At 34.4% G+C, this 16,392-nt stretch overlaps 1 protein-coding gene across 4 annotated transcripts in view; it reads left to right on the forward strand.

Annotated features, from left to right (window-relative positions):
- LRBA (LPS responsive beige-like anchor protein) overlaps positions 1-16,392 on the forward strand; it is a 743,236-nt gene that overhangs the window by 595,583 nt on the left and 131,261 nt on the right. For all 4 annotated transcript variants that reach the window (XR_014326184.1, XM_082838660.1, XM_082838661.1 and 1 more), the window contains one exon: positions 629-781. Coding sequence is in view for 3 of the 4 variants with exons in the window: in XM_082838660.1 (XP_082694786.1) it covers positions 629-781 (153 nt within the window). In the remaining variant the exon portion in view is untranslated. The remainder of the gene's footprint in view (positions 1-628; positions 782-16,392) is intronic.

Genomic DNA, 16,392 nt, shown 5'->3' on the forward strand with positions numbered 1-16,392 from the left:
TAAGTATCCTGTTAAAGCGTATTTTAAATGTCCTTATTAAAGTCAAGTTTATATTACTTAGTTTCTCATGCAGGTCATTTTCTAGGCTGATTATAACTTTTGATCTTTTATAAGAGTTAGTACCCTAAAACTAAACTTGAATGTTTTGAAATGTGAGCAAAACATACTGTTACACTGTGGCTAAATACAATGAATATCTTCCTGGTTGGTGATGGACCAAAGCATTTTAATGCTTATAAAGATTTTGGTTTTTTTTTTCTGGCAAAAATTCCATATTCCTCAAAAAAATCTAGTTTAAGCTGTTGTTGATATTACAGCATGTTAAACTCTGTTTACGTCTTGTCAAACCTCAAATATTACTCAAATGTCGGTATATAAGAGTTTTGAGTTTGTAAGATTTGTCCTAAAGGAAAGCATGTGACCACCCAGTAAGGTGTTATTTAAATTTGGTTGGATGGGATCTGTCTACCTTAATAGAACTTTGTGATAGGGCTATGATATGAAAAGAGTAAAAACTTTCCTATGTTTATTTTGTTCTGCACAATAGTAAATGATCAGCCCTTTTATGAATATACCTAGTCAGTATTCTATAATTTATAATATGACATTGTCTTTTATTTTTATATAGGAGTTGATCCCTGAATTTTATTATCTCCCTGAGATGTTTGTCAACTTCAATAATTATAATCTTGGAGTGATGGATGATGGGACAGTAGTGTCTGATGTTGAACTTCCTCCTTGGGCCAAAACCTCAGAAGAATTTGTTCGCATAAACAGATTGGTAAGATAGTAATCATCTACTCTGTCTGTCATGAGGCTTTTCTCAAAGTATCTTTCATGTGTTGGTATAATCATTAACCCTTGCTCTTCTGGGCAAAACTGTAGTTGATAGGGATAACTAAAAGTGACGTAATAGTTCATGAATCTCCATATATACTTTATAAAATCTTATTGACATGAAAGGTATAATGTGTCTTTTGTTCTTTTATGCAGAATTTAGGTTACTTTTATATGAACATGATGATTCAAGATTATAAGTGAATTTCTTATTGAATTCTATACTTTTCAAATATGAGTTTCTTGTACTAGGAGAAGAACATAATTCTGTGTTCAGGTTGGAAGGCCATTGTACATTTTGATAATAGAAACAAGATTTTCAAATTATATGCTGTATCTGTCTTTTGAAGGAAATCTTCATCTAATATTTAGAATATGAAAACTTAAAAAGTGAAAAGTGCAATAATCATTGTGCTTACAACCAACTCTTCATAATCCTCTCCTGTGGACTCTTTAATGTCCTCTGTTGTATGGGTTCTGGATTATTTTATGAAAAAATATATGACTTTTCCTTTTTGCCTTTAACTTTCATAAATGCCTAGAATCAGGGAGCTTTATTCTCAGTTTTTTAAAGTAGTTTCTTTATCATACTTCATACTTCATATTAAAAATGAAACCTAGGGCTTCCCTGGTGGCGCAGTGGTTAAGAATCCACCTGCCAATGCAGGGAACACAGGTTCGATCCCTGGCCTGGGAAGATCCCACAGGCTGCAGAGCAACTAAGCCATGCACCACAACTACTTAGCCTGCGCTCTAGGGTGCACGAGCCACAACTACTGAGCCCGAGTGCCACAACTACTGAGCCCAAGTGCCACAACTACTGAAGCCCATGCACCTAGAGCCCGTGCTGCACAACAAGAGAAGCCACGACAATGAGAAGCCCTCGCACCACAACGAAGAGTAGCCCCCACTCGCCGCAACTAGAGAAAAGCCCGCGCACAGCAACAAAGACCCAACAGCCAAAAAATTTAAAAATGAAACAAATAAATAAATAAATTTATTTAATAAATAAATAAGTAAAATAAAAATGAAACGTAAATTGCATTGTGTTTTTAATTTTACTAAAACAAGGAAAATTATTTCATTTTAGTTTTCTTGGTATGCTTACCTTTTCTACCAACAATTTTATATATATATATATATATATATATATATATATATACATTTTTTTTTTTTTTGCGGTACACGGGCCTCTCACTGTTATGGCCTCTCCCGTTGCGGAGCACAGGCTCAGGACACACAGGCTCAGCGGCCATGGCTCACGGGCCCGGCCGCTCTGTGGCATGTGGGATCCTCCCAGACCGAGGCACGAACCTGTGTCCCCTGCATCGGCAGGCGGACTCTCAACCACTGCGCCACCAGGGAAGCCCAACAATTATATTTTAATCCTGTACAGTATTCTAGATCCTAATTGTAATCCCATTATTACTGAAAATTCATGTTTTACATACACTGGAAGCAGTGCAGGGGGAGTGGAAAGAGCGTAGGCTTTGAAGTTAGACCAGTTTTCCTAATCGTGGGTAACTCACATTGCTGGTTATGGGACCTTAGGCAATTTAACCTTTCTGAGCCTTGATTTCCTCATTGTAATTTGAAAATTATTTGTGTAAAACTGTAATTATGTATGTAAAATACCTAGAATTTTCTCTGACTTACAGGAGGTCTTCAGGCAATAGCACCTAACATTATTCTATCACAGTCTTAAGGTACATGTTGTATTTTGGTTTACTGCATGTATTTTTCAAGATTTTTAAGTTAACTGTAATTAAAATGAGAGCCCAAGACAAAGCTTAGCTCTGAAAGATGTTAAAGGAGATGTCAAACTTTTAAATGTGACGGTTGTCTATGGTCATGTTTTTTTTTTTTTTTTTTTCTCTCCAGGGGTATGTAGATGTCAATAGAAGGTCTAGTCATTCTGCAGTTTTGGGGTTTTTTTTTTTGTTTTTGCTTTCAATAATTTTCTATGCTTTTAAAACACATTTATTGAGGTATAATTTGCATACCATAAAATCCATCTTTTTAAAAGTGCTCAATTCAATGAGTTTTAATAAATGTATACAGTTATGTAACCATCAGCACAATCAGCTTACCTCACTGCAAAAAGTTTCCTTGTATCTGTTTGCTCCCAGTCATAGTCTCAGGCAACCACTGATTCTGTCTCTTTAGTTTTGCTTTTTCTAGAAATTTTATATATATGGAATCCTGCTATATGTAGTCTTTTTGTACCTGACTCTTTCACTTAGCATGATGTTCTTGAGATTCCTCCATATTGTGCATATATCAGTAATTTCTTTGTGTTGCTGCATAGTATTCCATTATATAGATATAACACCTTTTGTTTATTTACCAGTTTATGGACATTTTGCTTTTTTCCAGTTTTAGGCTCTTAAGAATATTTGCATATGTCTTAGGGTAGATATCTGTTTTCATTTCTATTGGATAGATTCCTAGGAGTTTAATTGCTGAGTCATATGATAAGAATATATTTACCATTTTGCATTCCCACCAACAATATGTGAAGTTTCAATTTGCCATATCCTTGCAAAGACTTGGTATTGTCAATCTTCTTTATTTTTTTTATTTATTTTTTGTTGTTGTTGGGGGTAGGGGTTTATTAATTAATTTATTTATTTTTGCTGTGTCGGGTCTTCATTTCTGTGCGAGGGCTTTCTCTAGTTGTGGCAAGCGGGGGCCACTCTTCATCGCGGTGCGCCGGCCTCTCACTATCCCGGCCTCTCTTGTTGCGGAGCACAGGCTCCAGACGCGCAGGCTCAGTAGTTGTGGCTCACGGGCCTAGTTGCTCCACGGCATGTGGGATCCTCCCATACCAGGGCTCGAACCCGTGTCCCCTGCATTAGCAGGCAGATTCTCAACCACTGCGCCACCAGGGAAGCCCAGTCAATCTTCTTTATTTTAGCTCTTCCAGTGATTCATTGTGATTTTAATTTGTATTTCCCTAATGACTAATGATGTTGACCATCTTTTCACAGGCTTATTTCCTACTCTTAGTATGTTCTTTGGTGAGCTATCTATTCAGATCTTTTGCCTGTTTTTTAATTGGGTTGTATGTCTTTTTATTATTTATTTGTAAGACATCTTTATATATCCTCCATAAAACTCCTTTATCCAACATATGTTTTGCAGATATTTTTCTCTTAGTTTGTGGCTTGTCTTTTCCTTTTTAATGGTTCCTTCTGAATCACCATTTTTTTTTTTGAGAATTATGTTTTATTCAGTGGACTTTCTAAGTACTTCAAGCCCAGGTAGTTGGAACATCAAAAGATTACTGTTAATTAAGGAAAACCAGGTATCTCAAATTAATGAATTTAGTGCGTCTCTATGTATGGGAAGATGCAAGAATCTGGGCTCTTTGAAGTCATTCCTTTGATATACACCTTAGCTGTCTGGGGCCAGTATCCTGTTCTTTCCCTCCTGAGTCCCAGGGGTTGCACCGTTGGGGGTGGCTGCAGTGCCTGAGGGCTTACTGTGGGGCGACAGTGTATGGCAGGCTGAATCACCATTGTGAATAAACGTTTTTGCTATTAGGTAGATATAAAATCATATTTATATAATATTTGAAAGTTGTAAATAATCATCCCCATTCTTGAGGAATATATTTTTTTAAAAATTAAAACCATGTTCTGATCATTTTATTATTGAAGCATTTTTTCTCAGTTTATACTTTTAAGTCTCAAGGGAACCAACTCTATTAATCATTACCATATTTAGTATTGTTAAAAATACAAAGAAATTTGTTCATGTGTTTGCTTTAAAAGAGGTCTAAGAGGCAGAAACATTTGAGTAAGTTATATTTAAAGCTCTTCAACAATATTTTGACAATTAAGAAAATGTAACTGTATAAAGTAAGCCACTCTTCTGATAGTACCCCCATCCCTACTCTCAGTACCCTCTCCTCAGAAGAGCCAGGCCTATTTGGAACAAGTCTCACAGGGGCACCAAGGAAAAGGAGGTGGCAGCTTACCAGATTGTTTTCCAATAAGATTTTGGTTTTGCCTGCTCATGCTCTAAACTTCTGTATGACTATCAAATGTTAAACAGTAGTATTTTATAATACTAACTGCACATTTAATGTAACTTATTATTGAGCTATTAAACATTTGTCCCAGTGATTCCTCTTTCTCTGAGTTTTACAGATGTCTTCATAGTTTAGCTTCTGAATAAGCTTATATTCTTAACAGAACTCATAAAAATTTACTGCAAGTTAAATGCAAACATTTTATAGTCAAATATTTACATCTCTGATAATTTTAACTCATAATTAGAAAAATACTTGATTTTACTTACATGTGCCTTTAGGAAAGAATTTAATAACTCATTCATTCATTCAAAAATATTTATTATACACCTGTGATGAACAAAGCTTTCCTATGGTGCAGTTCATATTGATTCGTTTTAAATTTTCCTGTTAACTTTCTGTAAGTGACTAAATTATTAGTATGGTATTTTATGTATGTTAGCCTGTTATCACATAAAGGTTTTATCGCCCTCCTCTTTTTGGTTTACCTCTTCAAGTCCACAGATTTTATGCAATGATTGTAGCTCATGAAATGCATACTACTTTGATCTGTGACCTTTTTGTGGTGCTAATCGGGTTCCTGATATCATTATACCTTGCTCATTAATCATATTTCCTGCAGCCCGTCAGGCAGCCAGACAGCACAAGTCCCTGTTTTCAGCCCTCTGTTGGCAGGTTTCTGGTTTTCCAGATTATTACAGACGATACTTTGGCTTCTCATAGCCAGAGCCACATCAAGCTGTGTGTTACAATTAAAGTCAGATGGTCCTCAGGTTGAACAGGGATATAGTGTTGCAGCTGTCTCTCTTCCTGGAACAAACCAGCACCAAGAACAGATGATCTATAGGACAGTGAATAATAACAGATTGTACAGTACTCCATTGGTAGCGGGGGATCATAGATTTAATTAACTGACATACTCATTTTAAGATACCCAGCAAGCCTTTTTTAAGTATTTGGTTGCCCAAGTATTATTTCAAGGGAATAGAATATTTTTAGGAGCATGATTTTGATGGTGGACAGTAACGCTACCTTTTCTTTGTGTTAGAGGCCTGTAACTGCTACCTTATCTATAACTATTTTACTCCTTGAGCTTTCTGTAGGTAGTGAAGATGTAAATAAGGATTTATGAGTTGGCCTTAAGTGTCGAATTTATACACAGAAGATAATATCCTGTGTATTTTAGAAAGAAAACCTTCATAGGTCTGATTATTCTTTCAGGTATATAAATTAAATTTTCTTTGTTCTGAAGAGTTGGAATCAGGGTAAAACCAAAGCAGTCTTAAATACATCCAAGAGATTGGTCTGTTTTATTTAATACTTCCTAGACCAGAAGAAGAATTATTCCAAATACTGCTTCAGAAATATAAACGAGAAACAGGCTCTCATACTTCCAAATAATATGAAAATGTGTGAATTCTGACTGCTTATCATTATCTCATGATATAAGGTCGTTGTTATGGACCTATTTTATACTGCCTCTTACAACCTTTGAGTTTTAAGTTGAATAAGAGACAAAGAAAATCATACTCTCAGCAGTAATATTTTTTGTAAAAGTTTATAAAAGTTGGTGAGGTGGAGCATTTTGTTTTTTCCACAGGATGTGTAATTTATTCAAGTTATAATAATAATGAAAGTAATTTGTTCATCTAACAGGTACTTACTGAGTTGCCTATCTATGTACCAGCACTGTTAGACTCAGTGAACCAGGCAGACAATACCTCTACTCTTTCGAGGTTACTTCCTTTTTGATAACTTAGGCTGTTGAAATAGAAAGCTTCTCAGGGCTGAGAGGTGGCATGAATTTAGTAAAGGAAGGCTCCTATTAGTGAATTGTCCTAAGGTTACCAGTTAGAGTCACCTTTGCTTTTGTGTATCTTCTGTAGCTTCTCTCTTTCCTACTGTTTCATAAAGGTGGCATGGGTTGTCACTTGCTTGAGAAGATAAAGAAAAATTAAATGAGTATGTTATCTTCTTTCCAGATAATATATGGACAGATTAAAAGTGATTTTTTATATTGTTGTCTACGAGAAAAATAAAAATTTCAAATTTTATTTCACCACCAACCTAGTCTTTTCCTATCTATTGGTAAAATTTAAATCTCTTCAGCGTAAATCTTCATAGATCTTATATATATGCATGAACTAGGTCAGTCTTTTCTTTTTCCTTTGAATGGAAAATTTACAATTCTTAAGTGATGAGACTAAGACTCTCTTTTCCCTGATGAAAAAGTGCTATATATGTACATATAGCAAGACCTGCAGCTTGAGATGGCTGAATTTGTAGTGATATAGCAATTAGATTATTGTAATAGCATATTATGTTCTAAATTACAGTGTTTAGAAACACTGTAAGGTTGAAAGGTTTGGTTGAGGTTTGAAAGGGGTTGCACTTTTTGGACCTGTATTCATATTCTTGTTTCCATTTTCTGAAGAAATGGGATTCAAAACCCTGTTTCTTAAGAGAGCTGACTAAGCAACTTTTTTTTTTTTTTGGAATACAAATGCCAGAAGCTAACATGCTTTTTTCATACTGTTCCTTTTCCAATTGCCTTTTCATTTTACACATTGATAATGATATGGCCAAGAATGTAAATAGTCATGGTGGTATAGTTGGTGATAATTATTATCAACTATGGGCGTATCCTTCCCTCCACTTCCCCACTCCCTGCAGTGGCTGGATCTAAAGCCCTGGGGAATGGGGGCAGATATGTATGAAAAATTTTAAAAAGCTAAAATTAATATTGTTTGGTTTGCTTTTAGTTCTGTATATCATTTACCATGAAAATTCTAGTTCTGAATGGCCACCTAAATAAGTGGGAATAAAAAGATGTACTGCGTTGATAGATTATTAATTCTCCCCAAATTGTTTATAAATGCAATATGAAAACCAATCCAGGTCCCAGTAGATTTGTTTCGTTTTGTTGGAATATAAAAAACTGATTGCAAAGGGTAAAGGGCCAATTATAACCACAATCCTTTCTGAGAACAAGAACGGATTTCAGAGGGACTTGCTTTACTGTATATCATGAATTATTTTAAAGCTGTAGTAATTAAGGAAATTAGGAGAAAGAGACTAATCAAAGAGAACAGAGAACCCAGAAACAGACCAGGACATATAAAGAAACTTCATCTATCATAAAGTTGGTATTACAGATCTGTGGGGAAAGGAAGGACTTCTCAATTTAGATGCTGAGATAAATAGTAATTGTGTTGGTTTCCTAGGGCTGCCATAACAAAGTACCACAAATTGGGTGGCTTAAACAACAGGAGTATATTGTCTCACAGTCCTGGGAGGCTAGAAGTCTGAAATCAAAGTTCAGCAGGGTTGGTTTCTTCTGAGGGTTGTTGGGGGAAGAATTGGTTCCAGGCCTCTTGCTGACTTGTATTTAGCTATGCTCTCCTTGCGTCTGTTCACATAATCCTCCCTCTATGTGTGTCTATATCTGTGTCAAAATTTTCCCTTTTTATAAGGACATCAGTTATATTGGATTAGGGACCCACTCTACTCCAGTATGACCTCATCTTAACATAGGTAATTACATATGTAATGGCCCTATTTCCAAATAAGGTCACATTCTGAGTTACTGGGAAGTTAAGGATTTCAACCTATGAATCTGGGGGAATACCATTCAACTCATAACAGATATTAATATGGAAAAAAGTTAAGTTGTAACCTTATACTATCAACAAAAATTAAAATATATTAAAGCTTTAAAAATAAAGTAAAAAGTGAATGAATAAAAAACAAACAAAAGGCAAAATTATAAACTTTTAGAAGATAATACAGGAGGAATTCTTTGTGATCTTGGAATAGGGAAAAGTTTTCCAAACAAAAAGTGAAATATGATATATTAGATTAATTGACTTTTGGTTGTTAAACCAACCTTGCATTCCATGAGTGTATCACCCTTGGATGATATAAATTCTTTTGATCTGTACTGTATTTTTTGTTAATATTTTGTTGAGAAATTATTATTTTTTAGGACTTTTGCATCTATATTCATGAGGAATATTGGGTTGTAGTTTTCTTGTGATATCTTTGTATGATTTTAATATCAGGATTTATATTGGTCTCATAGAATGAGATAGAGCAAAGTGTTACCTCTTCCTCTATTTTCTGAAAGACCTTGTGAGAGATTGCTATTATTCCTTCTTTAAATGTCTAACTGGATTCACCACTGAAGCTGTCAGGACATTTTATGTGTGTGTGGGGGGGGGACGATATTAAATTACTAAAACAATTTTTTACTTGTTATAGGTTTATTCAGATTCTCGATTTTTTTCTTGAATCAGTTTCAGTAGTTTGTGTCTTTCTAGGCATTTGACCATTTGATCTAAGTTGTCTAATTTATTTGTATGAAGTTGTTCATTGTATGCTTTATAATCATTTTAATGCCTCTAAGGTGGGTAGTGGTATTACCTCATTCACCCCTGATTTTTGGTAGTTTGTATCATTTTTTTCCCTTGGTCAGTCTTGCTAACAGTTTGTCAGTTTTGTTGATCTTTTCAAAGAACTGACTTTTCACTTCATTGTTTTTTCTCTGTTGTGTTTCTATTTTTTTTCCTTTTATTGGATTTTGACTCTAATATTCATTGTTTCTTTCCTTCTGCTTGCTTTGGATTTGGTTTGCTCTTTTACTGGATTCTTAATTTGGGAAACTAGTTTGTTATTTTTTTAATTGAAATATGGTTGATTTATAATGTTGTGTTAATTTCTGCTGTACAGCAAAGTGTTTCAGTTATACATATATATGCATTCTTTTTTTAATATTCTTTTCCATTATGGTTCATCATAGGATACTGAATATAGTTCTCTGTGCTATACAGTAAGGAAACAAGTTATTTTAATTTGAGTTCTTCCTTCTTTTCTTTCTTTCTTTCTTTTTTTTTTTTTAATATTTATTTATCTGACTGCACCAGGTCTTAGTTGCAGCATGCAGGATCTCTTTAATTGCAGCATGCGGGCCATATTAGTTGTGGCATGCGGCATGCAGGCTCTTTTATTTGTAGCATGTGGGATCTAGTTCGCTGACCAGAGATTGAACCCTGGCCCCCTGCATTGGGAGTGTGGAGCCTTAACCATTGGACCACTAGGGAAGTCCCTCTTCCTTCTTTTCTAATATTGGCTTTTACACCTATAAATTTCCCTTTATGTACTATTTTTGCTACATCCCATAAGTTTTGATATTTTGTTTGCTTAATTTCATTTCTCACAACATTTTCTAATTTCTCTTGTGATTTTTGACTCATGGGTTTTTCAGAACTATACTGCTTAGTTTCTAGATATTTGTGAATTTTCCAAATTTCCTTCTGTTTTTTATTTTTAATTTAATCTCACTGTGATTGGAGAATATACTTTGTATGATTTCTGTTGTTTTAAGTGTACTGAGACTTGCTTTATGACCTAGTATGTGGTCTGTGTTAGAGAATTCTTCATTTGCTTTTGAGAAGAATGGGTATTCTTATGTTGTTGAGTATTCTGTAGGTGTCAGTTGATCAAGTTTTTATGTTTAAGTCTTCTATATCTTTGCTGATTTTGCCTATGTCTATAAACTTTTGCTAGTTAGATGTTGAAGTTCCCAAATATTATTTTCTGTTCTGTTTTGGCTTCCTGTGTTTTTGAATCCTGCTATTAAGTGCATATATTAATATTCAATGGCTGCTATAACGAATTACCAAAAACTTGGGGGCTTAAAACAATCGCAGTTTATTCTCTCATGGTTCTAGAGGCCGGAGGTCCAAAATCAGTGTTATACTCCCTTTAGACGATCTCTGCCTCTGTCCTCACATTGCCTTCTCCTCTTCTGTCTATAGTGAAATCTCTTTCCACCTTCTTCTTAAAAGGATACATGTGATTACATTCAGGGCCCTCCCTCATAATCCAGAATGATGCTTCAATCTCAAAATCCTGAATTTAATCACATTGCAAAGACCCTTTTTCCATATATAACATTTCCAGATTCTAGTGATAGGAACTGATATCTTTTTTTCAAGGTGGGGGCATTTTTCAGCACTATTTTCCTGAACTTCTTTTTCATCATAAATTGTCTCTCTTTGTTTCTAGTACTTTTTTAGTTTGATTTGCTTAATATTAGTATAGCCAATCCAGCTCTCTGTGGTTACTATTTGCATGGTACATAGGTTTCCATTCTTATACTTTCAAGCTATTTTGTCTTTGAATATAAAGTCTATCTTTTGTAGATAGCATATAGTTGGATGATGTTATTTATCCAGTCTGATAGTCTCTGCTATTTAATGCTATTGTTGATATGATTGGATTCATGTCTGCCATTTTGCTGATTGTGTTCTTTTGTCTTGGGTCTTATTGTTTCTCTTTTCTTACTTTAAATTTTTCTTTTATATTAAATAGATATTTCTAGTCTACCATATTATTTTTTTTTTTACTATTTATTTCTTTTAGTTATTTTCTTAGTCATTACTCTAGGGACAAAATGCATCTTAATTTATCACAATCTACTTCAGATTAATATTAGCTTAATTCCAGTAAAATATAGTGACTGTTCCAACTTAGTTTCATCCCCTTACCCATATTTTGTGCTCCTTTCATGTACAGTACATCTATATATGTTATAAACCCACTGTACAGTATTATAACTATAGTTTTATGCAATCTTATGTCTTCTAAAGAAGTTAAGAAAGGAGAAAAATGCCTATTAATTTTGTTTACTACTCTACCTTTATAGAAACGTTCTGAAATGAATAGAAGAGTGCCTGAAATACTCAGCATCATGCAGGAATGAGATAATTCTCATAAAGAAAAACTTCCATACAATTGAAGTTTTTACTTTCAAATTCCAATGTTTTTCACCATTTTCCTTGAAAATAAATCTTTTTGTGAAATAGATTACACATTTCCCTGCCTCTTAGAGAATAGCCTTTTCTGGTGTACTCATTGTTAAATATTCAGGTATTTTTCGTGATATCCTAAAAAGTTGAGATACATAGAGCTTTTTGTTCTTTAGCTAAAATGACCCACATTTTTCTGCCTTTTTTTAGCTTTCCTGTTAGCATTTTAGAGTTCTTACTTGTGCCAGCTGTCATTTTTCTGTCAGGGTTTCCAATCTTCTTTTGACCTATTATGTTATTTTATGCATATGTGGCAAGGTAAAAGCTTGAGGGATGCCCTGGTGACCCCCACTATTAAATTTAAACAAAACTATATTGTAAAGCTCATAACCTTATCCTTACCGCTACCACCTCAGAAAACAAAACGAAACCCTGCAAACAGCTCTTCTCAAAACTCTCATTTTCCTTTAAACTTTTCATTAAAACCCCCTACATACCACCCTGTGGCCTTTCTACAACCCATTCTCAATCTGGTTTCGTACACATGTGACTCACTGGTCATTATTCTCCTTACCCAGTGGACCTTCTATGCCTTTTTGCATATAGACTCCTGGTTTCAGGTGTAAACTGTATCTTTTACAGAGGTGTATCTTAAAAGTTTGGTGTATGGAAAACATAATCTGCATCAGAATCTCCTGAGGTACAGCTAATAAATAAGGCACAATTATTTATTCATTCATCACATACTTCTTGAGTACCTACTTTGTACTGATACTATCCTAGTGGCTTAGTGTTGGTTAAGGGAAGAGAAGATGTAAACCCCCATCCTAACCTCAAAGCAGTGGGGAAAAGATGGACTTTATAATAAATGGTATGGGTTAGCTGTATGAAAAAAGATAACCTTAGTTTTATTTGTCGTACCAAAAACCAAGGACTAGATGTCTAAATGTGAAAAGGTAAAACAAATGCTAGAGGAAAACTTTAGTGAATTTCTATATAACCTGAGGGTGGGAAAAACTTTCCCAACTTTGACTGAAAACCCAAAGGTAACAAAAGAACTGATCACTTTTGATTACATAAACACAGATAATTTTCACATAGCAAAATGCATCAGAAGCAAAGTCAAATGACAAACTGAATAAAAATATTTGAGAATTAAAACTTAGACAAATGCTAGGGAACCTCACTTATAGAGAACTCCTAAAAATTATAGAAAAATAAACCCAACAATATAATAGAAAAATGAGCAACAATTCACAGGAAAACAAATGTTAGTTCCCCTTAAACACAAGGAAAAAACTATTCAACCTCACTCATAATAGGAGAAATATAAATTGTACTGAAATTCCATCTTCATCTTTCAGATTGGCAGTATTCCAAAAATTCACCAAGATGCTCTGTTGATGAGGCTGTGGGAAAAGAGGCATTCTCCTACATTGCTGATGGGAATGCAAAATGACACACTCCCAATGAAGGGAAGTTTGCCAATCTCTAGCAAGGTTACCTATTTATCCTTTGACCCAGCTTACAGGTGTCTTTTCCAAAGTTACACTGGCCAAAGTAAGAAATGTCATATTCACAAGTGGAATCTATTTTCTTTAATAGTTTTGACTTTGAAATTATTAAATGTTTTATATAACTTAAAAAATAAGATCAAAAAGAGGAAAAATCCAATGAAATTGAAAAGACTTTGGAATAAATGACCCTAATAGGATAAGTATACCCCTACTAGGATATGTATTTTGGACAAAAGAACCAGAAAATATCTTAAACCTTTTTTATTAGCCTTATACTTAGGTAATATTGGTGTATTTCTTTTGAAACTATTATGGGTATATTGTAAATCAAGCAAATGAGTAACTGTGTTCATGTCATCAAGACCAAGATTTTTAATTTAAGAGGAAGAGATTCAAATGTAAAATCAGTAAAAATCAGAAAATTTTAGGAGCAGCCTGACAATGGCAGCCAGACTTAGTTTTTTTCATGTGCCAACTGTTGATAAATATTTCAGTTGCTAACTTGCACTAAACAGATGTGCAAATGGTAACATATAAAGCAAAATTATTTGTCATGAGGAATTTAACCATCAAAGAAACCAGCATATTTCTTTTCTCTGGCCAGCAGTTTCTCTCTCAGCCAAAACTATGGGAATCCAAATACAAGCAAAAATCACTGTATGGTAATATTGATTTAGCATAAAAGACAGTTGGATGATCATAATTACCTGAACAATACTTGTTCAGTGCTTACATTCTTCTAGGTTCTGGGGATACAGAGGTAACCAAAACAGACAAGGCCCCCTGCCCTCATGGAATGACATGTAAATTCCAAAGGAAATCTCAATGGCCATATTAGCCTGATGCCTCTGTCTCCAACACAGAGATAGAGTGCCTGCCACAAAAATCATAATATTCATATTTATGTGGTTGAACAACCTCTCTTCTAGGTTTATTTAGGACACACTGCCAAATTCTTACTTTCTGTGCTTCCCTTCTATAATCTGTGTTGACCATCCCCCTTCTTTAAACAGAGCACCGCTGATTAAATACGTTAATCACGTCATACTTCTATAAAAATTCACCCCAATCACCATGGTTGGAATTTGGATATTCTTCCCAAGTTATTACCTGGGATATTATTTTGCAGATGGCTGATCTGATTTATTTCAGAGAAATTTTCATAATTTAATTTCTTTCTTTAAGTTCTTAAAGTGCCTTGATGCACTGACTTCAGGGGGAAAAAAAAAAAAAGGAAACCTTATGATAATGTACTGCTTGCCCAGAGCAGTTTATGTTCTCTAGAGGTTAGTTGTAACGAGAAGGGGAAGGGTGGAAGGAGAGAGACTTTTTATAATAGAAAAAAAAGAAGGCAGTTTAGAAAGCATATTATTTACCTTTTCGTTTTTAATGTTTGTTTAAATTATCACAGTAGTGTGCTGTCTGGTACAGCTGGAAGTTATTTCTGCCAGGGACTAATGGTGATGGTTGCAGAAGAAAAGTGAGACTAATGCGCTCACAATATGTGACTGGAAGTGGAATTCACAGAGGAACCGTGTTCTCCTGGTTCCCCTCACGAGCACCATTGCTGCTGGTGATGTTCCATGGTGTTGGGAAGAGGTGCCTCCAGTCCCTCACTGCCTTTGTTCCTGGCACTGGACCATGTCACCTGCAGCGGCAGTCGATCTGACACTCAGCATCTCTTCTGGGATGCGGGTGGGGGTTGTTCTGCCTATGGACACTTTCATGCAACTCTGCCCAGTGATACCTGGTAAATGACTGCTTACTATGGTATTTATGTCTGTGTGATTTGCCAATAACTGATGTATGTCCAAAAAATTTTTTTCCAACTAAAAATTTTGTGTAAATCAGCAACTATCCTTAGTTATGGTAACTAGAAAATGACGTCTCCCCCAAAAGAAAGATAAAGAAGAGAAGGATTGCTTCATGCTTTCCTAGCATTACTTATTTTTACTCTATTTTAGAATTGCTTAGAAAGTAAACTTTAGGATGGATATCAAAGAACTTGCAATGCTAGGAATTAACGAATAGCTGTATGAGTACTGTGTAAATACGAAAAAGAAGGCCATTTTTCTCTCTATTAACAGATATTCCAAATAAGTGTTAGGTTACTTTCTACAAAGTAGGTATTCTGACATTTTTTATTTTTAAGCAAAGACAAATTTAGTTAGCATTACTGTTATATTAAAGAATATATTCAATTAAATGCCATGACTGTGATACTTGATTTTTATTTTACATGGAAATGTATGTCTCAGATTTTCCTGAGGCATTTTAGAATTTCTTTGGCTTAAATCAGTTTTGGATGTTTCTTTTCTTCTCTTACTTATGTCCTACTAAAAATATTTTATTTCCAACCGTGTACATTAAAAATTTTTTTGATAAAATGTACAGAATAAAGCAATAATGATCAGTACTTAGCTTTATCAAATCTTAACAATGGTCACATTTGCTTCAGGTTTTTTTTCTAAGTGAATATTACAAAAAGAATTGAAACCTTGCAAAAACCAGTTCTCTTTCCTCCCATTTTAAAGGTAATGTCTTGAAAGTAATCACCATTCTATGTGGGACATTTATTTCTCACGCACGTTTTATAATATAATTTCATACTCAGCATTAAAAAACAACTTTTAAAACATTTGGGAATAATTTCAAACTTAGAAAAAGTTGCAAAAATAAAAATAGCTCACAGAATTCACTATTGGTGACATTTTATACACCCCGCCTTTTTTTACGTGAACTTTCTCCCTCCCCTCCTTCCTCTCTCCCTTCCTTTCCCACCCCACTCCCCTCCGTGTGTGTGATTACAAATTAATACACATTTATGTGTATATATATGCATATATGTAGAATATACACACATATATGTAATATTTTTACTGTATCATTTGAGGGTAGATTACGTGCTTCATGGCCCTTTACCCCCAAATACTTCAGTATGTATTCCCGTAGAATAGGGATCTTTTCTTATGTAACCATAGTAACAGTTACCGTTTCATAAATTTAAATTAATGTAACATGTGTAATCTGCTTTCCATGTATCACTTTTGTTAGCTAAAATGATAATGTTCTCTATAGAATTTTTACCTTACTATACGAGGTCCAGTCTAGGGTAAATTATTGCTTTTAGTTGTCATTTAAGTTCTTAGAAGGAGTCACTTTTCCTATAATCCTGTTTTATTAGTTTCCTGGG

The sequence above is a fragment of the Leucopleurus acutus genome, assembly GCF_964270905.1.
Source record: "Leucopleurus acutus genome assembly, chromosome: 4".
NCBI classification, from domain to species: domain Eukaryota; kingdom Metazoa; phylum Chordata; class Mammalia; order Artiodactyla; family Delphinidae; genus Leucopleurus; species Leucopleurus acutus.